The sequence below is a fragment of the Acromyrmex echinatior genome, chromosome 8, assembly GCF_024713525.1.
Source record: "Acromyrmex echinatior isolate Ae372 chromosome 8, ASM2471352v2, whole genome shotgun sequence".
Lineage (NCBI taxonomy): Eukaryota > Metazoa > Arthropoda > Insecta > Hymenoptera > Formicidae > Acromyrmex > Acromyrmex echinatior.
The window spans coordinates 14745715-14773556 of NC_141859.1; the positions used below are offsets into that span (position 1 = coordinate 14745715).

Genomic DNA, 27842 nt, shown 5'->3' on the forward strand with positions numbered 1-27842 from the left:
GTCTACAACATCGTTACTGGGAACGAAACATGGATCTATTCATATGAATCCGAAAGTAAACAACAATCCACTGTTTGGGTATTTCAAAATGAACCGAAACCAACAAAAGTTGTTCGTTCACGCAGTGCTGCCAAGCAAATGATTGCTTGTTTCTTCAATTATATCGGACATGTGGCTTTAGAGGATCGAAGGACTGTAAATACTGATTGGTATACAACAATTTGTTGCCAGAAGTCATAAATGAATTACGTAGAACAAACCGAAATCGTCGCATCATCCTTCATCATGACAACGCCAGCTGTCACACAGCACGTCAAACCGTTGATTTTTTATCCAGTAAAAATATTGAATTGATGACTCATTGTTCGTATTCACCTGATTTATCACCTAATAACTTCTTTTTGTTCCCAAACATTAAAAAGAAGATGCGTGATGAGCGATTTGAGTCGCCTGAAGCAGCTGTTGAAACATTTCGTACATTGATTTCTGAGGTTACAGCCTCAGAATGGAAAAAATGCTTCGAAAATTGGTTCGAGTGTATGCAAAAATGTGTCGATCCTAAAGGCGAATACAATAAAGCCATTCACCGAATTTTACATGTTTTTTTTTCATATTGTTTGCAGAAACTTTTTCAGCACCCTACGTATTTCATGACAGAGCTTTAAGAAACGATAGAAACCCTCAAGTAAGAGTTCGAGAGTTCATTCTCAATTACATTCTGATAGGACAATTTTGAATAAGACATGGTGGAACTTCTGATGGAAAATCCTTTGTCACTTGAATTATTACAATTGGATACGCAACAAGGTATTTTTCTTGTTCTTAATAAATTCTTTTATAGCGTCTTGCCTGATGATAAGATTTTTTGTTATGGATAATAGCGCGTAACCATAATGGATAATATTATCGACGAGATACTATTAAAGACCGACATCCTTACAGGAATTCGCGTCCTTGTGAATATTGAAGTGATTAAGAGTTAAAAAATTAAAAATTAAAAATTAAAAATTGATAATATTGTACTAATTTTATGATTTATTAGTTTAATATATGTATTTATGCATTTAGAACTCAATAATACTCGATTTTTCTTTAAAATTGTGATTTCAGTATTATCATCGAAGTTTGATCATCAACAAAGATGGTAACTGCAGAGAAAAAGTTGTAATTTTTCTGCAATATATAGGATATATAGGATATTATAGCTTTACGCATGCATATTTATGTTAATATTAGCAAATATTAATTGTCGATAATGTTCAGCGTTCTTCGATTACCTCCGGGCCCTTGGAACCCTTTTTATACCGCCGAAAATTTGTTCAGGTTTGGTGGTCTTTAAGGGGATCCTAAAGCCGTCTGTATTACCGGAGAATGAAGCGGAATTTATGCTAAGAACGACAAAAAATTTCGGAATTGAAATCTTAAGAAAAATTTTGTATCATTTTCGACATAAATTCCACCTTATAAACACGTATTAATGTGTATACTTTAATCCTGGAAAAGGATTTTCGAATCTGTAAAAGAGAAAAAAAGTAATTGTTACAAAATTACGATTTAGTCGGTAATGCAGACGACTTTAGGATCCTCTTAATAGTATCTCGTCGATGGTAATATCTTAGATCAGATTATGTGACCCTATATATCCTGCAATACAAATGTTGCCGCCATTTATATATACTCTCTGTAATATAAAGCGAAGTATTTCCGCCATATTTGTCCTGTGGCCAGATTCTTAGGGGCTGTATAGAATGAAAGGAATAAGGAACAGAGAAAGAATTTCAACCTATCAGAAATCATGTATTGTGGAATATACAGTTTCTGATTGATTGAAATTCTTATTCTCTGTTTCTCTATTCTCTATTCCTTTCATTGTGCACAGTCCCTTACTTGAGAGTCTCTAAGAAATGGTAAAGCTCTATGTTACTAAAGTAGCGCAGTTAGTCCGCTGAACCTACTGACCTTATACCATGTATCAATAATACTAAGCACTTATTGCTATAGACAACTAGGTTCAAAATGACGGTCGAAATAGCCAATAGGAAGGCTGTCAGCTCAGATAAAAGAAATGTATTACTTTAGTAATATATAGCTTTAAGAAATGGGCATGAGATGCTACATCTTTTGACATATATGTATATATGTATATTATAAATACACTTTTTTTTATCGATTAATAGTAATTAAAGTGATTATTCTATCGATTATTGTTGATTACCATAAGAGTCTTGAGGTCTACAAATGATTTTTCAAGAGTTTGTCTGTTGTTTCTGAATTACAATGCAAATCTTTCAAATAACATGAATTAAGTCAGATGATGAATATATTAATTTTGACATATTGTATATAATATATACGGAGGTGTTACGATCGCCTTTAACGCCCTACGCTGGAATTTGCTTTTGCATCTCATCATAAGGATTGCTATGTCTCTGAAGCACCAATTCCCCGCCAACGGCAATGAATTAACAACTAAAGGAATTTCCACCAATTTGCATAACACAGGAATACGAATACAATAAATTTCATATTTTCTTTTATAATAATATATTTGACACTTAATGCAACATACTATATTATATTTTCTAACTTTAATTTTTGAAAATATTCTGATTACGTTTTCAATTGTTACGTAATCAAGACTATGTAATCAAAACTGTTCGCCAATTCTTTTTCAATTGATATCATAGCTAAATTACATGACGCGTCTGCGTCATTGTATTTCTTAAATAATTTTTTATTATTTTTAATTTTGAAAAAAATGCCTCTGTAGTTGCCATAGACATTAGCATAGTTAATAAGATCTGCAACACTATTGCTAAATTTGAAAATTTCCAGAAAACCACTTTTAGTTTATTCAAAAAATATCAAATAAGGTAGAGCTTTATATTTACAAGAATAACGCTGCCTATTAAAATTTTGCGGCTCATCAAATTTTGCGCCCTACGCTGAAGCCTATCCAGTGCCTCATAACGCCTCCGAATATACAATATATATGGAGACTTGAAAACATGTCTAGTAAAATTAGAATTCTAATTCAGTGCATTACGAAGGTATGATTTAAAATTAATTATTTATCACTTGCAAGTTGCGAGAATCATGTATGTATAATATGCAAAGGTTTATGCATATATGTATAAATTAAAACTGAACAATAGCTAGTACGATGTTAAATTGATTAATAAAAATTAAATCAACACAATTTTTTATTTTTTTATCGATAATCATAAATATATCTACGAAGTAAAAAGGAGGAGATCAAACTCGAGGATAATAATAGGCTCGAAATATGATGTCGGAAAACCTATGGAAAATGGAAAATCGGGACGATGTGATTTTAGTACCGTTACAGAAAAAGTATTGTATATACTACGAGTATATGATAACGTATGGAATACACATGCACATTTTATTCTTAATACAAAAATTCCAATTTGTATAAAATTTAATTTTATTTGATTAAATAATAAATACATCAATATTTATTGAAAAATACATTTATTCATAGTCATAAATTATGATTAATATTAAAATTATGATAAATATGATTAAATTATTGTTTTTTAATTTACCGACATCAAAAAACTTTGAAATTTGAATGAATAAAAATGGGACTTGAACTTTCCTTCTCAGAATATATTTTATGAAAATACATAAATTTATAGAATTACAAGAAAATGGAAGGAAAAATATTTATCAAATCCTTTAAGTTGACAGTTTTCTCCGACAGGAGCATTCGAATTTGTCCAACAAATGAGAATGGATTGGATTGGATAAATCCATATAAATCAAGTTTTCGAATCTGCGTTATTTGCGAAAAAGATATTGAACTTTATAGAGACTATATACATTGAATCCGTTTTTATATGTTTAGATAAGTATAATAATGTGGACTTTAGTGGATTCATATGGATTAAGAAATAAAATAGTAGATTCTGCAATTTCAGAAAGTGATTTATCGTTGGAAAGTATGCACCAAGATAATCACAGATATATGAATCATTTCTTCCCGAATGAGCCCTAATACTATATACAGAGTAGACGACATTACGGATTTATGGCAATAGAATGATTCCCGGATATAATCTGCATTGTCGTGGCCAGGGTTATGTCTAGAAATTATCTTGTCGCCGTGGATTCGTAATGTTACACACTCTGTATATCACACTAGAATTTTTGGGAGTTAACAACTTATGTATATCACCTCGGTGCATGTTTTTCAGCGATATCATTTGCCGAGATTGATGACTAACAGTTGGTGGATCTTTTATGTTAGGCCAATATTAAGCCCGGTTCTACATTAGTTGCAAACTGATCGCAAGTTTGTTGCGACAGCCAATCTGAAGCTTGCATTTTGAAATCAACGTTTCATATTGGCTGTCATAACAAACTTGCAATCAGCTTGTAACTAATGTAGAACTGGCTTTACGTATTTGAAATTAACACGCTTAAAAAATTCGTCGTACAACAAAAAACGGATGCATGTAATATTGACCTTAGACAATTCTTCAATACCGCGCGTTAAATTCAAATGAATTAGTTCATTGCATTGAATATTGGATAAGATACTAAAAATAAATTATCAATACGTAATTACGGATTCAACCGAATTGGTCATATGTTTCATTTCTATGTACATTGGGTGAGATATAGAAAGTAAATAATCAATCTATAATTACTGATTTAAGCAAATTATGGATAGAAAAGAATTAAAAAAATTTAGAAACTTGTTTCGACATCACTTGAATAAATAATTTTCAACATTTTTCAATAATGTCTCGTTTGTTAGTTCTTCCATACAGCGCTTTTCCGATACTGTGTTTCGAGTCCTTTTTTTTCAGGATCAACCGTTTGAGCTTGGTATCCTTCTTTTTATTAATACTCCGTGAATATATCTAAACATAATATATACGTACGTTTTGAATAAGTCAAATTTATTTATGAATAACTCGATGTTATTATATGTATTGATATTAATTTTAGACTTAATATATACCCTTATAACAAAGCTTGAACAGATTTTGAGCAGGGTCTGCTATCAATTTTTGATTGCAGAAAGACAATAAATTGTACCCAGAGTTTGTATTATCTGACATTGTCAACAAATTGCTGTCAGAAATATGACAAAGTCTGCTAGACATGTTTTGTCAGTAAATTAGTAGCAGAAATCGAACAAAGTCCTGGATAACTTGATGGCAAATTGAGAGCAGAATTTGATTCGAGCAAACTCTGCTCGATTTTTGCCACCAATTTGCTGGCATAATCTGTCAGCAGGCTTTGTCGACAAATGTGGACATAGATGACTATGATTTTGTAATCAAAATCTAACCAAATTTGTTGCCAATTTGACCACAGATTGCTAACATTTTGCTATCAGGGTAAATATGTATATACATATGGTACGAGGAAAGCAAAAAGAAACGAGAGGAAATTAGAACAGAATATTATTAAATTCTACATTAAAAAATATGTATAAGTATAAAGAAGAGAATTCGATATCACGAAATATGATAACACGGATTAATAGATGATATTTAACATATATATTATTAGGTACACTTTCTAATCAGTCTTTTAGTTGTCGCGCTTTTTGCGTGCACTTATTGCTCTTATTTTGTTATGTATTTTGCTATTCTATCTGTAAACAGTTACACCGATAAAGTGGTAAATGTTCACCTTTACATACTCTAGACCTCCGAGTGACCTTGACCTTGACCTTGATCCTCAAAGAGGTCACTGACCTTTTCCATCTCTCGTTGCTCATTGAAAAGTTATGAGTAAAACAATTTTTATAAATGGAACACTAAAAATAAAAATTCTCTGCTTTAAAATAGATTTTCTGTTTTAAAAATAAAGATTTTTTTGCAGGAAATTTATTTTAAAGCAGAGAATTTTTGTGTTTAAAGAAGGAAATTCATTTTAATAAAGCAGGAAATAAAAATTATAAAGAAATAAGAATTTCCTGCTTTATTAAAATAAATTTCCTTCTTTAAAAACAAGAATTCTCTATTTTAAGATAGATTTCGTACGAGGAAATCTTTATTTTTAAAGCAGGAAATCTATTTTATTAAGGTAGATTTTTTGTTTTTAAATGTTCATTCATAAAAATTATTTTGCTTATAACTTTTCAATAAGCAATGAATGATGGAAAAGATCAGTGACCTTAATCTTCTTGAGGGTTAAGGTCAAAGTCAAGGTCATTTGGAAGTCGTTTGAAGCGAGCTGTGTAAAAGTGAACATTTACTAAAATTTCATTTCAAACGGCATGTAATCGGACGCGTATTAAATAGAACTTTAAACTTCGAAGTGAGGTATGTTGTTTTCATATGAGTGTTTTTTTTTCAGAATGTGATAGATTCTGTGAATAGATTTAATGAAAAATTTTTTTTCACGTGCAAGACGAATTGCAAGACAATTTGGCGACTTAACTTTGTTGCGCGCAATGTATGAGTTATAATACTTATCGCGATAATCGCGATTATATGCAAATTGATTGAAATTACATTTTCAAAGACGATAGTAACTTCACTAGCTTTCTCATAAAATTTTTTCGACAGTACCACTTATGGTTTGCACGTGTAAATGTTATCACCAATTTTTGTTTTTAGCTTTATTTAATGATGCTTGCGTTCGATAAGCTAAGATCAGAACTAGATGTATGTAATATGTACCGCTAGTCGCGAGACTAATGATAAAGTCATAGTAGACTCTCTCCAATATTCACGTCGGTGGATGGATAGCAGATGCCAAGTGTCGGTCTCTATCAGCGTTATCATTGCCGTCAGATTAGAGTCTCGAGACATCACGAGTCCAATGTGCTGTTACGACGCACATGCAACGTCTTCAAAGTATTCCTAAAAAACATCTTATTTGTCGTGTGAGGATCGAGACTTAAGTGGAATTTCCGCAAATTTAGTATCCGGTATCAGATGAGATACGCTAGTTTTAAGTTATTATTGCGAACGAGGATATAAGGATCGAGATTGCGCACGTTTGAAACGTCGAAAATCGTAACAGAGATATCTAATAGCTAATAGAGACGATGTTCAGTGACGTCGTGCAAGCGAAATTGGCGTCGATGGTGCTGATTGGCGCCGGCAGCTTCGTCGTCGGCATCGTACCCGCTTGCTTCATTTCGCGTACTCACCAACTTCAACAGAAACTGCTGCTTTCTTGTACTTTGTGCTTCGGCGCTGGTGTTCTCCTAGCCACCGCGATGCTTCACGTGCTACCAGAAGTACGTCAAGGTCTATCGGATTATTCCGAGTTGGTATTCTCCTGTGGCTTCCTCGTGCTGTATTTGGTTGAAGAATGCGTGCATTATTTTTGTCATGATAAAAATCATGAGTCCGAGATGGATACTCGTCCTTTCAGATTCATGGACTCTAAGATCGTACATGAGCGAGGGTAGGTACGTGTTTCATACCATCATTTAGCTTCTTTGAATACATTTACATTTCACGAGCGTATAATATGACATGACTGTAAAACAATCGATGGAAAATTTACGACGCAAAGGTTGTAAAGTGGCGAACGCTTACACTTCAAAGTTATTCTGCAATCAATTCTTATTCTTTCTACTAAACATTATGATCCTATGTATGATTATATGTATTTTATATATATATATATATATATATATATATAATCATAATATACGTATGATATATATATATATATATATATATATATATATATATACACGTTTTATATATATATATATATATTGTATATATAACGTTTTATATATATATATATATATTTTATATTTATATATATATATATATCTATATAAATTCTATTTATGTATAATGCTTCTAGAGTAATAATCTAATTTAAAAAAAATCAATAGCTTGATTTATTTCCGAACATTTGCATGTGATACATGTGGCGTCAATTATCCTGTGACAGTATTATCGTTCATTATCATCGATAAGCGACAAGACAATTTTATGATTAACGAAATTTTCGAGATTATCGTAAAAATATAAAAATTATAGCACGTTTGTATTAATCTTGAGTTTCTTATTTTTAAGAAAACTTTTTGTAATAAGCAATCGATATTGATAACTTGATGTATAGACAGCTTGAAATGTAAAATTGATGCGGGAATAAAAATAACACTGTTATACGTATGAAAGTTGATTTAAATTGGAATCAACGATTTAATTGAAGATAATAATTTTATCGAATATTTTTCGACTTTTTCTAATTAATATTAAATTTATTATTATTTTAGATGAAATCTCGTTTAAATAATTCAATCAGTTAAAATAAAAAATTTCTCTTTGAAATCTTTTCACCGTTGATAATAATCGAAAGATCTTCGAGATAAATTAATGGACTGTGGCAGATATAAAAGACCATGTAATGGTGATAAACAATACATTATTTTTAACTACTTAGCTTTGTTTTGCTGAATGAGTTTATCAAAATAAATTCTAAAGTTGACAAACAGCAGCGAAATACTTCGTATAAAACGGTCGTCCAGTGATACTCGAACGAAGTTATTCTTGGTCTTTAAAAATATCTTCTATCAAGATGAAAAATGAACACGATGAACGAAACGAATTTATACCGCAATAATGTTAACGAAGAATGATTACTCGTGCTATAGCTAGATATAGATATCAATTTGCGATGTTGCCTATTCTCAAGATTGACACTCGAATATCTTTCTATCCGCAATAAGCGTTTGAGATTGAATACACTCGAATTCGTGACATATTTCAAGTCATATTTAAGTCAGTTACATGAAAGCTTCATTTTTAAGTCAGTTACATGAAAGCAAACATTTTTTTTTACTTCAATACTCTTTAACTATTTACATATTCTTTAATTTTTTTTTATTATTTTGGAAATTACGTACACAAAATATCTATCGTGTATATCATACATAATTCCCGTACATGCAACTCAAAATGATTAAAATGCATTTTGTTTTTGTAACGGTATAACAACGTAACATTCTCATTTCTAATATCAATTGTAGAATGTTGACATTAAGCTGATTCTACAATGGTATTCATAGTCGATTCTTATATTTAAGATCGTCTTAAGTACAATCTTAGGGCCAGTCTCACTAACTCCATATTAATCTAATTGATCAATTAAGTGTCAACCGTGATTAATTCTGCTAAACAGCAATTGATCAGTTCCAATATATTTAATAATCAATCGATTAATCGGAGTTAATCGGAGTTGGTGAGACCGGCTCTTAAGATGTTATGAATAGAAGACAGCACTTACTTAAGATAGTTTTGAAATAAGAACCATCGACGTATAGAATGGACATCGATGGCAGTGATGGGAGTAGAAACATGAGTAGAATAAGAGACAGATAAATGAACATTCTTTCTCTGTTTACTAAGCCTGATTGGTTGATGGATCAACAGCAACTAATAAGGTTTTAATAAACAGAGAAAGAATGTTTATCCATTTATCTGTCTCTCACTCTATGTCGATGATAAGAAACCGATTATGAATACCAGCCTCCCAGTGAGAAATGACAATAAAATCGATGTCGAATTGATGTCGACTTGATGATTTCGATGTCGAATCCATTATCATTTGTCACTGGGCTACGTTTACACCGTGTGCTTATATATAGTTCATAATTCTACGATAGATGTCTTTGTTTAACTTACAGACTAAACAAAGACACTTATTGTATAGACCACGGCCTAAATGCACGATGTAAATAATCCGATATTCATAGTCCGAACTTATATTTTGATCTTAAAATGCTCTCTAGATTCATAATCGAAAAATAAGACGGTAATAAAATCTCAAGTTAAAACTTATCGAAGACAATATTATTTCAAAACGTCTTGAACGATTTTAATGTGATTCATAAACATACTTATCTTGTTCAAAATAAGCATTATCTTTTTAGTTACGAATTTATAGTCATTATAAGACAGACTTATTTGACATATATATATATATATATATATATATATATACAATAAATAAGATGGTCTTTGCCAAGACATGTTCGAGATGGACTTAAGTAAAAAAGGTAAGAAAACTTCGTTCACCTCAAATTTTAATAAAAATACACTGAATCGATGCGGTTTTGCGTAAAAATAAATATTTGACAATGAAAAAGTGTCGCTCTGTCCTGCAAACCGAGATATTAAACATTAAAGTTGACAACTATTGCGGTTATGAAATATGTCATACTTAAATGTATCGATATGATCATGCGCTGTGATCACGTGTGCAAATTCTTATAGGCAGACAAGATATTTCTCTGCTGCAAACTCTTATTTGATTGTATTAAAAAATAGTATATTCAATAAAGAAATCATAAAAAAAATAATTGAATAAAAATCTTTGGCTCACTGTCCAAGATGTTATTGGTAATGCAAAGTTGTGGCCAAAATTCATACGGGAAATGTTTTAGAATCGAGATTTACTGATCATAAACGAATGATTCTTATAAATTGAATGATTCTTATAAATTTTGCTTATATAAATGCAATATCAAAAGATTTTTTATATGATATTTTACGTTTCAAGCATATACAAAAAGTGAGAAACGCGAGATTCACGATAGATTTACTTGTTTAAATTAATTAGGTAATATTAATTTTTTAATTAACAAATTTAATAATACTTTATCCTTATAGGCGCATAATATTATTTAATATTAAGTAATGTTTTAAGTATATTCCTCTTAGAATATTAAATGTAATATTTTAAAAACATTTTACTAAAATTACATAATATTAAATAATATCCTCGAAATATTAATGGATGGTTATATGTTCACTCCTGATAATGTTATATTATTATTAAAAGTAATATTATTTAATGTTACTTTTACTGTAATATTGTTTAAACATTAAAAAATATTATAATAGCATTTACTTTAATTTGTAAAACTGCTACATCTGTTCAGAATAAGTATACGTTTAAAGACGGAAAATGATTTTGTACTACAATTATAGTACTATGTAGTTGTGTACTTAAAATCACGTCGAAATATTATTTTTAGCACAAGATGCAGCATAGACTGATAAGAATTTTTCGTTACTTGATTGTGAATTCAAATTGCATTAAATTAAAAATAATTAATATTTATAAATATTTTAATAATATGTCAGGGATATTAAGGATACAATACCAACGATATAATGTAAGTGGACATATAATCTCTATAGAATACTCTCGTAATATATTAAAATTATTATATGATATTTTCAAAATATTATAATAACTTACTTTAATTTTTTTAATAATATTCATAACATTCTAGAAATATTTCGCGCTTATAGGGATGAAGCGTTTGTAACTTTTTTCAAAATTTATAGGAATTTGGACAATAGCGGAGTCGCGTTATAGTTACAGTGTATTTTAAAGAAATATTTGATTTAAACTTTAATCCATACAAAAAATTGAAAGGTATCAATTTTAAATAACAAGCTATTCTCTGCTTTAAAACAAATCCTCTGCTTTAAAAACACAATTATTTCCTTATGTTATTTTTAAAGCAGTGAATTTGTGTTTTAGACTAGAGAATTTGTTTTTAAGTAGTAAATTTATGTTTTTGAAGCAGTGAATTTGTTTTTAAAGCAGAAGTAATAATACTTCGTGGCAGATGAATTTAGTGTTGCGTGGCTGTGACAGATTTCTCAACCTCTATAGTTGTCAACTTTGACGCTTAATATCTCGGTTTACAGGACAAAGCGATGTTTATTTCTGCCAGATTTTTCTGTTTTATGCACAAATACGTCGAAGCCTAATTTTATAGATTTTTTGTAGCTGCGTGCAAGCTGAACTGTAACATTACCAAATTTTCTGCTAAAATAGTGAATTTGTGTTTTTAAATGAACCAGTGCTGTGACAGATTTTCTAACGTGAATAGTCGTCAACTATAATGATATATTTCGGTTCGCGGAACAGCATGACACTTTTTTCTTGTAAAATCTTTATTTTTACACGAAAACGCATTGATTGTATTTTTATCAAAATTTGAAGCGAACGGAGTTTTTTTAATTTTCCGGCCGAGACAATATTTTTCGCAATAAGTTTATTACAATTTTTTAAGATTAATTTGGGAAATTTAGGGGGGATTATTAATATTTCAGATTGATTGCGTTGAAAGTCCGACAATCATATCGGCACGCAATTATCATATCTGAAATTAATTCATTTATATAAATATGTATATATAATAATTCAACATCTTGACATTCAGACCGTAGTGACGCTTCGTTTAATTTAAAGTAATGTTTTAACATTTATCATCTGCAGTATTTCAAGAAAATACAATTAAAACAATTTTGCATAATCCACTCTTCAACCTTATGAAAAAATTTCGCTGAAATTAGATTAAATCCACGTTTTGGAACATTTCAGCGAAATTTCAGCATTTCAGAAAAATTTCAGTTTAGAAAATTTCAGTTCCGAGAAATTTCCATAGAAGTTCAGAGAAATTTCAATTCAATTTTAGCGATTTTTCAGTATATCAGCTGAAAAATCATTTTTAGTAAAGAGAAATTTTAGTAAAGAGTGATAGCAAATTTCGTCTATTTTTTGGATCTCGAATTTCAAATTTTTTTTTATGGCAAATAGTACTATTAGATGAAACATTAATCCCAGTAAAATTTTAAGATAAGCATAGGCACGGTTTCCAAGATACAAGGGGGCGAAAGCACCTTGATCTGTGAGAGGCAAGGAGACTCACATTAAAAAAGCACTCCGATCTGTGAGAGGCGGTATCAAGTGTCATTTTAACTCCATCTATCTCAGGAAATTTTTATGCTAGACGAAAACTAAGGTTATACAGGGTCCGGCAAAATGATCTCCCACATTTTAATCTTTAATAAAAACGCCATTGTAAATGCTATTTAGATTTTATTTTTATTAACTGAAAATTTATGCTATGCCATTTGTTTTTATTGAGTTTTGAAAATTACAGAGTCCAAGTGGCGACCATTTTTTTCGATACACGGCTAGGAGATCGTTCAACTGCTTCTCTTACAGCTGCAACATTTTCAGGTGTCCGAACACTTCTGGGTCTACCAGTTGATTTTCTTTTTAAAGCTGAACCTGTAGCTCTAAAATTTGAAACCCACAACAGTATTGTTTTGCGACAGTATTGTTTTCTGGAACTGGAGCATGTCTACCAAGCGCTAAGTGAGTACGAAAAGTTCTTTGCGTCGTAATCACAGATTCGTTACTTTCCATAAATGTTTCAATAACGAAGGCACGATGCTCGCCCGTCCAATTCACGACGACAACTGAAATGGCAAGGCGCGAGCTACCAACCGACTACGCTAAGCTCCCCCTCTCTTCAGTGGTTCGAGGACAGTAGCGGTGCAAAATGTGAGAGATCATTTTGCCGGACCCTGTATGAATCCGGCGTAAAAAAATCCATAAGAAACGATATGTTTCACTTCGTTAAATATATATTTTATTCCTTGGACACTTGAAGAGTTTCGTGTACTTTCATGGGTTATGAGGAACCATCACTTTCATCCCTTCATATCTCCGGAACCGTGCCTATGCTCATCTTGAAATTTCTTTAGGATTAATGTTACATATATAATAGGATTAATGTTACATCATATAATACTATTTGGCATAAAAAAAGTTTGGAATTCGAGGTCCAAAAAATGGACGAAAAAACGTCTTTTTGCCATCACTCTTTTCAACAATTTTACTGAACGTTTCAAACGTGGAATAATTTCAGCGAAATTTTTTCACCAGGGAACGCACTTTAAATTAAATAATAAAACATTTCGTAAAATTATTCTCAAATGCAGTATTTCTATTGGAGAATCCAATGGAAAATAGTCGAATATCAAATAAGTTCATTCTTAAAAACATCTTCGTCAAGACAACCTTAAATCAAAGAACACAAGAATTCCTTAAGGAAGAACTTTTCGAAGATTGTCTTATTTCGTGACTATGAATTGTTACGATTTCAAGATGATTGATTGAATAAGACAATATCTTGACCAAGACGATCTTAAGCGCTGCCTTGAGCTTTGATTATGAATGTGAACTATTGTAGAATCAGCATTAGGAATTAAACGTTGTTTGAACGTCGATTTTCAGCACTTTTTTCGTATTTTCCACGCATGTACGGGCGGTCACAAAAAGATTGCAACACTTTTTTTCGATGGATTTCGGAACGCAGCTTGCTCACTGAGTAATTGGTTCTTATTTATAAATTCATGAGTAAGAACTAATTACTCGGAGAGCAAGTTGAGTTCCAAAACCCATCAAAGAAAAAGTGTTGCAACTTTTGGCCCTGCGCACAATAGAAGGAATAAGGAATTAAGAATAAAGAATGAATCATTTTAACCTATCAGAAATCGGATACATCGGAATACACGATTTCTGATAGTTTGAAATGGTTTATTCTTTATTCCTAATTCTTTATTCCTTTTATTGTGCGCAGGGTCTTTCTGTGACCAATTGTACTTTTGTGTGATTTCGGTTTTGTTTCCCTTTGATCGAATTAAGTACGAGGACAAGTCGATAAATTTTTAAAAAAACATAGTAAAACACATTTTTTTTAATCGATTCATTTTTATTTCTCATAGTCTCCTTTCAGCTCGATACACTTAATTCAACGATTCTCCAACTTTTTCAAGCTGTCCGAATAATATGATTTGTCTAACTCTTTAAAATAAGCCTCTGTTTCGGCGATGAGCTGCTCTCTGGTGGTGAATTTCTTTCCTCCGAATCATTTCTTCAGGTTTGGAAACAGGAAATAATCGCAGGAGGTTAAATCTGGCGAATATGCTGGATGGGGAAGCAATTCGTAGCGGAATTCGTTGAATTTGGTCATCGGTACTGGGCAGGTGTGAACCCGTGTATTGTCTTGATGGAAAAGCACTTTCTTTTTCCAAATGGGACGTTTTTTCTTTAAAATGTTGTTGAAACGGTCCAATAAGGCTGCGTAGTAATTGCCATTCATCGTTTGCTTCGGACGGAAGGTAATCGATATGAATTATACCGTGTGCATCCCAAAAAACTGTGGCCATCACCTTTCCGGCCGACTTCACGATCTTCGCCTTTTTCGGAGCTGGTTCACTCTGAAGTCCATTATTTTGACTGTTCCTTCTCGGGTGTGAAGTAATGGATCCATATTTCGTCCACAGTAATGAATCGATGCAGAAATTCATCTGGATTACGTTGAAACATCTCCAAACATTGTTTTGAAATCGTTACACGTTCACGCTTATGGTCCACAGTGAGAAAACATGGCATCCATCTTGATGATAGCTTTTTCATACCCAATTGTTCGTGTAAAATTGAAATCATTGTGCCATGTGATATGCCTGTGGTCTCAACAAGCTTGCGCACTTCCACTCGTCGAAACAATATCGTGGACTTTATCGATGATTTCTGACGTAACAGTCTCAATTGGACGTCCCGAACAAGGTGCATCACATGTGGATGTACGACCACGTTTAAATTCATTCACCCAATTATACAGTCGCAAACGCTGGTGCAGATGTGCTATGAACATTATCCAACTCAGCTTTGATTTCTTTCGGCGTTAAACCTTTCATATGTAGATGTTTGATTACTGCACGAAATTCGTTTTTTTCCATTTTGCAAAAAATACAAAAGTTGTTCGCTTTAATCGTCTACAGAAATGAAATCACGCGATAAATTCCGCTCAAAATTTGACAGTAATCAGCTGAAAGATGCTACTTGTCAAAAAGTAATGTGACATGACACTGCGAGTGCCCTTTGACAGATTTTCTAAGAACTTATTGACTTGCCCCACTATTACATGCAAGCGTCGAGCGTCGAACATCTGCGCAGAAGATTATTGCGCAGAAGTTTTAATCTCCAGATTCCTGCGCAATAATCTTTTGCACAGCTTTTTAACGCAAAATGGTAAATTATGTTATATTCTGATATACACTACTATTTTAACGTATAATATTGAAAATTTATATTTATTTATATGTGTAAACTACAAGATTCCATTATTAGTGTATCTCGTACATTATATATAAATTCAATTTTAGTAAAATTATTAAAGATATTACTGCTCATGCTCTGACGCTCGACACTTGACACTACCATGTAAAGGTACTTTTACATCTATCTTGAATTTCAGTTGTTTGAATTATGGAAATCATAGTGTTGGTTACAATGCCTCGCAAGATAGCAAGGTATACATGTCCGAAGGTGACGTGAAATTATCGCTTAATTACCGACAAAATCCTCTTGATGATTGTGCCAATAACGCACGGACATTTACTAGCTACGGCGCGACGCGATGCATCGCGTGTGACTGTCGTTCAAGACTGTCAAACGAAGAAAATACATTTTTATGTCACGGAAACCATGGCGAACAATGTACCGATGCCAATACTGGTCTCGCTGGTCTCGCTCTTGCTCTCACTGTACATGCCGTTCTCGAAGGACTTGCAATAGGATTGCAGACAAAAATCGCTGAGGTATGATACTAATTACTATTCAGTGTAATAAATAATAATGAGAAGAAAGATAAATTAGATTTAGATAATAACATAGTAAAGTAATTACGACAGTGTTGTCTCCACGTTAAATTTACATCGAATTTGCATAATTTTTAAATATGTAAATTTAATTAGAGAGAGAGAGAGAGAAAGAGAGAGAGAGAGAGAGAGAGAGAGAGAGAGAGAGAGGGAGGGGATGGAATATATGCATTATTATTTTTACAATATATTCTCTGTATTACGAGGGCAAATCAATAAGTACTCGTTTCAAGACAGGCGACGTTGCTGATGCAAGTTGGCATTATCATCGTGTACTACTATCTTTCAAACACCATACAAAATTTCAAAGTGATTCATGCAATAGTCTTGATTTGACAGCAATTCGTAGTGAGCGTGTTTGATGTTTTTCGATACAATAGAAAAAAAGCAATATCGAGCAATATCCGTGATTCGTTTCTTATTTTTGGATGGAAAAACTTGCGAAGAAATAAAAACGAAGTTGGATATTCTATGGGAACTCTTCACCATTTATGATAATCGTCAGATATTGGTTCAATGAATTCAAAGTGGTCATTCGTCCGTTTTTGATGAGGAGCGCTCAGGCCGACCGGCAGACGTAATTACTGAGGAAATCGTTGAAAAAGTCTACGACATGATTCTCGCTGATCGCCGAACGAAAGTGCAGAGGCCGTAGGCGTGTTGTATGAAACGACATTCAATATTTTGCATGATAACTTGGGAATGAAAAAGCTGTCGGCCTGATGGGTGTCTGATGGGCGCGATTGCTCACAATGTACCGACTCACTCCTCCGCAGTCGCCAAATTGGTCAAATTGCGCTATGAATTGCTGCCGCATCCACCGTACTCTCTGGATTTAGCCCCCTGTGACTTCTTCTTGTTTCCAAACTTGAAAAAAATGGCTCGGTGGAAAGAAATTCACGTCGAATAAGGAGATCATCACCGAAACAGAGCCTATTTTGCAGAGTTTGACAAATCGTACTTTCTGAGGGGTTAAAAAAATGGCAGAAGCGTTGGGAAAAGTGTAGCCTCCTAAAAGGAGATTATGTTGAAAAATAAAAAAAATTTTTGTGAAAAACTTGCGTCTTCATTACTAACACGAGTATTTATTGATTTGCCCTCGTATATTTACGAAGCAATACATATTTATGAAGCAAACACTCATATAAGACGCATTACGAGACATTTGTCACAATCTCAATTTTATCGTCAGATTTTCCGAAAAATTTTGTATAATGCATATGATATTACGAAAATATGTTTTTTTTTTAAGGTGTTGTTATTAACCGGAGCGGTAGCGTCACACAAGTTTGTCGTCGGCTTCTGTTTGGGGCTGGAATTAGCGGGAGTTAGTAAATCTGTTCCTAAATTAATATTTACGATTTTTCTATTTGCTATTGGATCCGTCATTGGAATCGGCATTGGCATGTTAACGTTTCAGGTGAGAAAAGCTTATTTTTCGACAAAATTAAATATTTTTATTAAAATATCATTGGATAATATCAATTTGAAAGAATATATTAATAGCAAATTCGATTGCTATGGATGCACTTAGTGCGCATTGATGCACATTAAAGCAGTTGGTACATAAATTGATATAAAAATGTGTTTATATAATAAATATAAAATTGGATTAAACTATCCTATCAATACACTTTATTGCTTTTAAGTAAATTCCGTATAACTAGAAATATTTGCATTTTACTTCTACACAGATTAAAGTGTCAGTGGACAATGGCTTTAATATGCGCATTAGTGCGCATATCTAATCAAATTCGCTATAATTCTAATATCGATTTTGAATATGCATAGGCGGATACTGATTGGTCTAAAGTGGTATTGCCAATTTTGCAAGGTCTGGCAGGTGGGACTTTGCTATACGTCACCGTAAGTGAAGTTCTTCCAAGGGAAAGGACCCGATGGCACAAAAGTTCACGCAGATTTGCGGGCATTTTACAATTTCTGTCGGTAGTCGTTGGATTTATAGTCATCTTTTTTCTTAATAACTACATAGGCGAGTGAATTAATTCTAACATTAATTGAATACTAGGTTGTTGTAGATAAATCGTAAGTATTCCGAAATCGAGTCATTTCGAGCAATATGCTAATTATGTCGTGTATATTCTCATAAAGCTGTCGAATATGTGTTGCACTGTAATATTAGATATGTTGCCAATCAAGTAATTGATATTTTTTGAGCATTTGAGAAATATAGGAGCATTAAGAATACAGAAGAATATTGAATTTTTGTAACTGTACAATTCTCCTTGCAATACTAATAGTTTAATATTTTAATAATTAATTTGATTGTGTAATACAATATAATGTAAATAATACGTAACTTTGTACTCTTAACAAAATTAAAATTACGATCGAAATATCAAACATAATAATGACCGTTTAGTTTTATATTTTTAAATATTGTATTAATATAAAATTCCATAATTAAAAAGATTAATTAGAAAATTTATTTAGTAATTGTGCACTATAGATCCAGCTTCGATAACCTTGACTTTGACATCCTTGACATATGTTGTAAATGATTTTTAACAAATTTATCTCGTTATTTATTAAAAGGTTATTAACAAAAAAGTTTAAGATTAATTATTAACAAAAAAGTTTAAGATTAATAATGTTTTATTTTTATTAGATCCGTTATTAAGAAATACTGCATACATTCCCTCCTTCTCTCCCTCTGTCTAGAAGCGTCCGACTTTCTACGCAAAGCGAGTTCCACTCCACTTCCTCTCTTACCAAGAGGCGACCGACTTTTCGTGCGGGTGGATCTTGTTTTGCGTTGAAAGTCGTGCGCTTCTAGACGGAGCAGGGGAAGAGGAAAGTTGGATGAAACTCGCTTCTTGTGGAATGTTATATGCCTCGAGGCAGGGTGGGAGGTGGGATTGAAATTACTTCGCTTGGAAAGTCGATTGCTCGTAAGTAGGGAGGGAGGTGGGATGAACCTATGATGGAAGGATTACATAGTGTGTGCAGTTCGACCAAATCACTACTTTTGTTCCGTATCATCAATAGGGAGCAAGGGTAAAGTTTACCAACTGTGAAACGCAAAACATGAGGCAATATTCAGAGTTCGTTCTTATTTCAAAACCATCTTAAATAATGTATTATATTAAGATGCTAATATAGTCTGATCGGATTGACTTACGACATCTTAAGACTGTCTTAAATGTAAGAATCGAGTATGAATACCGGCTTGCTTCGTCGTGAAATTGGTACTGAATCTTTCCTTGTTTATAATGCATCTTAGGTTCTCTTTTTATAGAAAGAGAAACATGAAGTGTGTTAAACAAGGAAAGATTCTGTACCAATTTCATGACGCGAAACAAACAATGTCGGTATTCATAATCGATTCTTGCACTTAAGACTGTCTTAAATGCAGTCTTAAGATGTCATAAGTCACCCTGAAGACTATATTAGCATCTTAAGACAGTTTTAAAATAAAAACTATAAATTCCGTTCCATGTTTAGCGTTTCACAGTTAGTAGCCCTTCCTCCTTATAAACAATTCATAAACGGAGAAGGCAGAGACACTGTTCAATTGTACACACCATGTTATCCCTTCCATGGGTAAACCTTGTTTCGAGTGGAAAATCGCGTGTTTCTAGGCGAGGGGAAATATGGGGCAAACTTCTTTCACGTGAAAAGTCGAACGCTCCTAGACAAGGAAGGGTGTAGGATAATTTTTGATTGTATATGATAGAAATAAGACATTACTTGTTAAATTTTTTTTATTAATAACTTTATGAATAACGAGGTAAAATTTGTTGGAATTCATTCAGGGTCATGATCTTGACGACATATGTCAAGGTTAAGGTCATCGGAGCTGGATTCCCTATAGTTCACAATCACCATTTATTTTATTCCATTCCGTAAGATTTCGCCATAGTTTTTCAGATTATTCAACATTCTACAAATACACCGCAATATAAATTATTCATTGCTTTATCGTCAGTTAAAAATATATGCCATATATACATACAGTATCCGAAGAATTAATGAAAGAGTGATTGAAGAGTGATTGAATGTTATTGATGCGAGGAACGATAATTCAAAAACAAAGGATAATTTTTTTTTGTAATTTTTTTAAAAATTTGCTAGGCGAGAAATATTTCTTTTATGTCGCTTTGAGATGATTATGCTATTGTATATTATATAAAAAATTATATATGTTTAAATTATATATGTAAAAAATTCTTTTTTCATTTTGGATCCGCCATGTATTTGTGAAATGTTTTTACGAGAATTATTGTTATAGAGCTATGTTTCAACAACGTAGACTAATTTCTTTCACGTTTCATCGCAGAAGAGAATCTTAATTATGCGGAACCATTTAAAATAGAGATAATTTGAATTTCCTAAACCTGCTAAATGGAAAAAAGCTTAGAAAATTCTCATCATCGTACGTTCTTTCTTTGACAAGTTCTTGCTGCATAAACCAGTAGTAATTTCGAGAACGGACTCAATTCATTAGGGAATTAAGTACTTGAACAAGCTTTAAGAGCACATATATAGCTAAACCATGACGAAAATAAAGATTGGAGCGTAAATCGGATATAAAAGGAGAATGGCAGAAGTGTAAACGAAATTGTTAGGGATCGAAATGTAAGAGAAGCGTTTATCTCTTAAAACGGTTTTTTTACTGCTGTTCTAATTTGCACTTGCTGGAAGTTTTGTTTATGCTTCTGTCACACTCTTCTAAATTCTTACGCTCCGATTTTTATTTTCTAGATCTAAGTTTTAAAAGAATACAAGTTTTCTGATTATAAGAGTGATTATGAACAAAATATATGCGCTTAATCGACATAATATGTTATTTATTATATGAACAAAAATAAATGACAAACAAAATTAATTTTTACTCACGATTTTATTTTATTAAAATTATTTAATTTGATTATTATTTATCTCAAAGTAATTATAAAATTTTCAAAGTTGAAAAAAATACAAATTTCTATTACAAATCGATAGAGAAAAAATCGTTTCGTCTTTTGATAAGAAATATTCAGCAGTATATTATTATAATGGTCATTTACAAATGTGACATCGCAATGCAACTTTTACAATTTTAGCATCATAATAAAATGTTTTGTGGAAATATTTATCGAATTTTACGACAAAATCTTAGTATAAAACGCCATATCAGAAGGTACATATGCTCCTGACAATTGATATAAGCACATAAAGATTAGATGTTATTAGCGTATATCTAGAACGCGATAAAAACTTCTTTGTCTTTTTATTAGAAAATTTAAAGTTGAGAGAACATTAGTTGATGTGATAGAGTCTCTTTCTTTTTCTGTCGGTTCACATAAAATAGGAAACTTGGATGAAATTTCATGAGACCCGTCGTTGGTAGCCTACTTTTCTCTTTCATGCTTTGTCGAATGGACGTAATTTCGACAAATGGACCTAGTTGCTGGCGGAAACAAAAGAACTCGGCAGCTCGACAGAATGGATAAGATAGATTCTAAGTGTTTTTCAGGGAGCTTAGTGTTCCGATTAATCTCTTTTCTTCAAAATGATTCTCCTGCGTTTTATTTCGGAGAATAGTTAATCAGTTTATCATACAGCGAATCGCGTGTTGCGACGCTCTCTAGATTCTTGCACGTCCATCTATAAAATACTCTCTATCGAAGAAGAGAAGTGTACGTCATCGGTCTTTGTTTGAGGCCATCTTAAATAGCATGCTTTTTTCGATATTTACAAGGCTCGAGAATGTAGATCGAGCGCTTTGTAACGCTACGTCAAGTTCAGCGCGCATGCTGTCGCGCGAAACCGCCATCTTTGACTGTCACGGCGCCGTGCGTCGCGTTGCGTTGTATCGCGTAGCGTCGCATCACATCGGTTTGTCTGGTTTGTCGTCGCGCGGCGATGTCGCTCCGCGTTCCGTGCAATTTTTATCCGTCAACAGTGACCTGTGTGTGTTGAATTAGTCGCAAAAGTGTCGAGTAATGCGGCGCGCGATCAAATTTATCGTCTCTGCAATCAATCATTGTCGATCGTATCAAGTGCAAAGCAATTTTCATGATTGTTTCAATTACACTTTGAAAAGACTAAATATAATGTATCACGAGGTATAGGATTTGGTGGCATTACGCATTATATAATAATCGTTAAGCGATAAACAATTTTCGCAAGATTAACAATATTTATGCATATGTTGTAGAAAATATATATTTAAGAATATTGTTATTATACGATGACAATAATACAACGCATTATTTACTATGTGCGAGTAATCATGTGTGATTAAGTCGTTGGCTTTTGGCTATTTGATTTTCGATGTACACGATTGGCTTAACTGTGTCAAGTACGACGCGCAAGTCGCGCAAAGCGCGCGCGAAGAAGAGAGTCCGCCATTTTATAGTTCGAACTTCGGAGTTAAATTTGAATTTGTTGTGTTTTTTCTTTATTATCAGAAATGAATGATGTATTATGACGCGTTAATAATAATTATCAACGATTATGAAGAGTTGCGCGTCGCGGCGTCGGGTGAAACGATTGTCTGCAGTAATTAGTATATGCATTTATTATTCAATCGCATTTTCGCATATCGCGAATATTGTGCATACTGAGCTTATATGTTTACATACTTTACATATATAGGTTTATGTTTCTAGCATTATTTCCCGCGATATCTATATGTTGTTGATCGACAATATAGATATACAGCAAATCGAGTATTCCTATTGCTATTACAGAAAACAAATAAACACTTTGTTTAAGCTTCTAATCTCATGTTCCGCACGTCGAATGTAGTAGACTAGATTCCATTAAATTTGACTGCTTCATCTATAAAAAATGAGTATTTTTATATAGTTTTTCTATATAGCTTATTTTAATTATATTTTGAAACTTATTTTTGTATATGAGTATTATAAATTATTTAAATTTTCAAGAATCTTGTATTCCGAAAGAAACCACATATAAAAATGCATTATTTCGTTAAACTGCACCAGTAATTCGCACATAATTATTTTATAATTATTTTATAATTATTTTAAAATTATATATATATATATATATATAAAACTCTCATTAGAAATGAAACATATACGTGATCATACACGATAAGGTAGAGCATCTAAAAGGTATAAAACATTGAGTAAAACATATCATTGCATCGTAAAAAACAATAAAAGTGAGTCTTCTCGGCATTCGTCTCTCAGACTTTTGCGTTACATGACAGAAGCGCTGTGCGCGAACGTAATTAATCACGTGTTTCTTTCTCCGAGTATTTGTATCTGAATCGTGTGAGTGAACGAATGGAGGAGATTAATCGGTGCCAGAAATCGCCTAGGAGTTGGCGCCGATGGAACAGTTGGCGGATTTGGCCAGGCGGCAGTGTCGGTGCGGCAGCTGGTGAGTAAATATTTTTATATTTATCAAATATTTTTATTTTGTTTTTGATATTTATTTTTACTTTCTTCTCATCGGCGACATCTCGATCGCGATGTTTGAAACTTTGAAGGAGGAAACGAGTGCATGGTAATTTGTACTTTCGTTTCTCCTTCTCAAATACTTACTCGAGCTTTTCTCAGAAAAAGGAAATAACCAGATTTTCCGACAAAAATCTCTTTTAAGAGACATACAAGCTATATACAAATTGTATTATATTTTTCGATGAGATAATTAAAAGCCGATTAAAGCCTGTGACGTTAATGAGCTTAGTTTCGAAATTGAAAGGAATTTGATGGAAGCTAATATCATTGTTTTGTGCCTGTTATTTTACAATTATTCAGATACTAAAAAACGTTTTATTGTTTATTTAACTTATTTTTAATTTTATTTTTAAGAATTTTATGATGTGTAGAAACACGTAACGCTCGGAACTCCAAATTATTAATATGAAATAAAGTACAATGTTTATACATTTGCTGCCTATATAAAAGAATAATGTCAAACGTTTTTCCGCGTATGTACTAATTATTACTTATTAAATATAATAAATGGAATGCTATCACATCTGTATACTATTTAGCTTTTTATCGAATTTGCTCTCTGCTTCATTTATTTATCATTTATAGAGAATCTAATCTATTTATTAAGCTCTGTCATGTCATCTCTTTTAGTTATTATCCAATGAAATAAAACTTAAAAAAATGCGGAAAAATGGGTCTCTTTTTAAAAGATATTTTCAAAAGAATAGATTATTTGGAAAAAATATTCGTTGATCGAAAATGAGATTTATTCTCGTTTGAGTTTGATCTAGAGTTAATGATTATATCCCCGCGGCGAGAGTTAAGTTGTCTCGAGTTATGACGGCAATTAAGTGTTGTAGCAAGGTTTACCTTGTAACTAACTTCCACTGACCATTTACCTTCGTCGATTCCGTTCATCGGTTTACTTGCCGGCGAGATTAGCTCGCGATTCGATTAACGTTAGAACATCGCTAACAGAAATGTAACTCATTCACATGGGGAAGTTACTACAATTTTAGATAATAACAAATTTATTTATCCACTTAAGTCATACATATTACGTTACTTGCATTCGATTCTATGTTTCTTAAATAAAGCCTATTGGATATTGAAAATTTCCAGTGGATAATTGAATATATATATAATTGAGGAGATAAGGAATATAGATAGGAATTTTTATGTACTTATAAGCTCGAAATATCTTCAATTTAATTAATTATTATTCTTTTTTTGAAATGTGTAATGCGCACACATATATAATACATTACACATTTTATATATCTACAAGGTGTCAGCCAAATATTTCGTGCGTAGGTAGAGCGGACTAAACTGAGTCAAAAAGTCCGCTATCATTTTGCAATTTTCACAATATTTAACAAGATATTAATTACTAAATACTGCCAAATATTAATTTTTAATAATTTTTTATTCAAGTACTATCAACTTTACAGAAAAACAAAAATTATTTATTTTCTTCTTCAAAATTCTGAGAATATTTTCAGAATTTTTTAATATCGCATTTTCTCATGTTGGTAAAAATAGTCGCCAATAAGAAAATACAAAAAGTAATTAAAAAGTTGATAAAAAATTCTGAAAAAATTTTTAGAGCTCTACAAGAAGAAAATAAACAATTTTTGTTTCTTGCCGTTTTTCTGTAAAGTTGATAGTATTTAAGAAAAAATTATTGAAGATCAATATTTGGCAATTTTTAAGTAATTAATATCTCATTAACTATTATGAAAATTGTAAAATGGTAAAGGACTTTCCGATTCAATTTAGTCCTCTTTATCTGTATATGAAATATTTGGCGTGTATTTAAGAATATTAAAAAATATAAAAATATATAATTAAAACGAACGTGGTTTATAAACTAAAACTTACAAAAAGAAGAGCATAAAATCACAGCACAAGATATTGTTTGTGATATTTAATATATCATTATATTTTCTGTAAAACAGAATCTGGAAATTTTTGTTCTACATTATTTGCAATATGACAATTGGCGCTGCAACATTGTTGCACCTTCACAAGATGAAAGAATGTTTGTACATAGTTATATTACACGACGGTTGAATTTAATGTCAGATATATGTAATTCTGCGTTTTACGAATATTTGTGATTTTACTGAAGATGGCCAGATTGTGGCCGAAACGTTTAAAAAATGTTTTATTAATGTAATGATATATTAAAATATCACAAACAATATCTTGTGCTGTGGTTTTATGCTCTTCTTTTTGTAAGTTTTAAAAAATATATCTTTTTTTATGACTATAAAAATAATTACATTTCTTTAATTTATAAAAATTAAATTACTGTGACAAAAATTGTATATAAATAAAAGTTACAATTAAACTTTGGATTAATATTACTTGTAATTTTATGTAACGAAAATTGTATTAATTAATACTAATTATTATGAACTCGGTGTATAAATTCTTAACCAGCAATTTATTCATTAATTTGTTAGAATATTTTATATTTGCATGAAATCTGTGTTGTTTAATAAAATTATATACGATATCATAATAATAATATGAAAACGGGAAAATTCTATTATTCAACTACTGCGCGAAATGAATTTTTGCGTATTTTAAAGCAATTGATTCTGAAAATACGTTTGTACGCTGCGTTGCGTTATATTTGTTCGCTGATGCGAAACTTGTTTCATACCGAACAACAATTACAGAGTGCTGTTCGATATCGTCGTTTATGAGATCAAAAATAGAACTGTGATGAGATTTTCTGGAGAACTATCGGGCGCATTAATGGGCGACGGCCTGTGCTTTTAAACGATGTTAACCTGACATCCTTTCTCGCCATTAGGAATACCAATGGAGGCGTTCTTCGAGGCGTTCGTTTAAACTCTAATATCTCGGCACAAAATGCCGAACGGAGGCGGAGAATCTGAAATAAAAGAAAGAAGAGAGAGAGAGAGAGAGAGAGAGAGAGAGAGGGGGGGGGGCGGAAAGAAGAAAGAGGTACCTCATATGAAGGTGCTCGTAAGGATGAACGGGTTATGAAAGATCGAGAACTACGTTGAGAGGTATTTGTTAATCGATTTGCAGGAATTCTCAATATAATAGAGAGAATAATGAACGATTCTTATGGCGTTCGATTGCTTTCTTGCCCTTTCTCTCTCTTCTCTCTCTCTCTCTCTCTCTCTCTCTCTCTCTTCCCCCCTTCTTTTTCTCTGTGCTATAAATGACCCGCAACCTCAAATCATTCTTGTGTTATTTGTCACCTTTTTTGTTAGAAAACTGAAATATTTATCGATTATGGCGAATAGTCTTGGTGTTTGATAATAAACTGTCATCAGTATGTAATTTTACTAATTCTGTTGTGCTCGCTTCTATTTTACTTTGTCAAAACATCTCAGATTTGTTTAATCCGTTTTTATCTGATCTTTTATAACTGTGACATGTCTAAGGCCAATATTTATAGATGATATTAAAATAAGAACGAATTATGAATATCGGCCTAAACTTATTCTTTGTTTCTTAAAGGAGTCTCCTACATTAGGAGACCGAAAAAGTGATTTTTCAAACGGAACATTAATATTTATTATTTTAAAACTTATTGTACGTTTTAATATAACTATCGTAGAGTATATATCAATTTTTATATGGAAAAATAGATATTATAAATAATAAAAATATAAACATTTAGTTTGGTGTTTTGCCATGATGTTATGATTTTATACATTCTAGCGGTTATAATTTTTGCCGGAAACAAAAAATTAAGAAATATGTTATAGTTTCATCCTAGATAAACTTAAAAAAAAAATTAAAAAATGTATATATAAATTAAAATTTGGTGCGACTTAAAAAAAGTTACGATTTTATATATAATTGTAGCAGCCGTTTCTTTATGCAAAAAAATTATTAATGATGATTTTTATTAAATTTTTTAAAAGTTCATCGAAGATGA

The 27842-nt window shown here is 31.9% G+C and overlaps 1 protein-coding gene and 1 long non-coding RNA gene across 2 annotated transcripts; both read left to right on the forward strand.

Moving 5' to 3' along the window:
* The first annotated feature begins 6769 nt into the window (after positions 1-6769).
* Zip88E (Zinc/iron regulated transporter-related protein 88E) lies at positions 6770-18941 on the forward strand. The gene is made up of 4 exons (XM_011066938.2): positions 6770-7404; positions 16094-16436; positions 17749-17916; positions 18288-18941. Exons 1-4 carry the CDS (start codon positions 7040-7042, stop codon positions 18495-18497), a joined length of 1086 nt encoding a protein of 361 aa, XP_011065240.1. The 5' UTR covers positions 6770-7039; the 3' UTR covers positions 18498-18941.
* An 849-nt stretch (positions 18942-19790) lies between these two features.
* LOC147908871 (uncharacterized) lies at positions 19791-27644 on the forward strand. The gene is made up of 2 exons (XR_015545954.1): positions 19791-22567; positions 23536-27644. It is a non-coding gene; the product is annotated as an uncharacterized LOC147908871 (long non-coding RNA).
* The last annotated feature ends 198 nt before the right edge of the window (positions 27645-27842 follow it).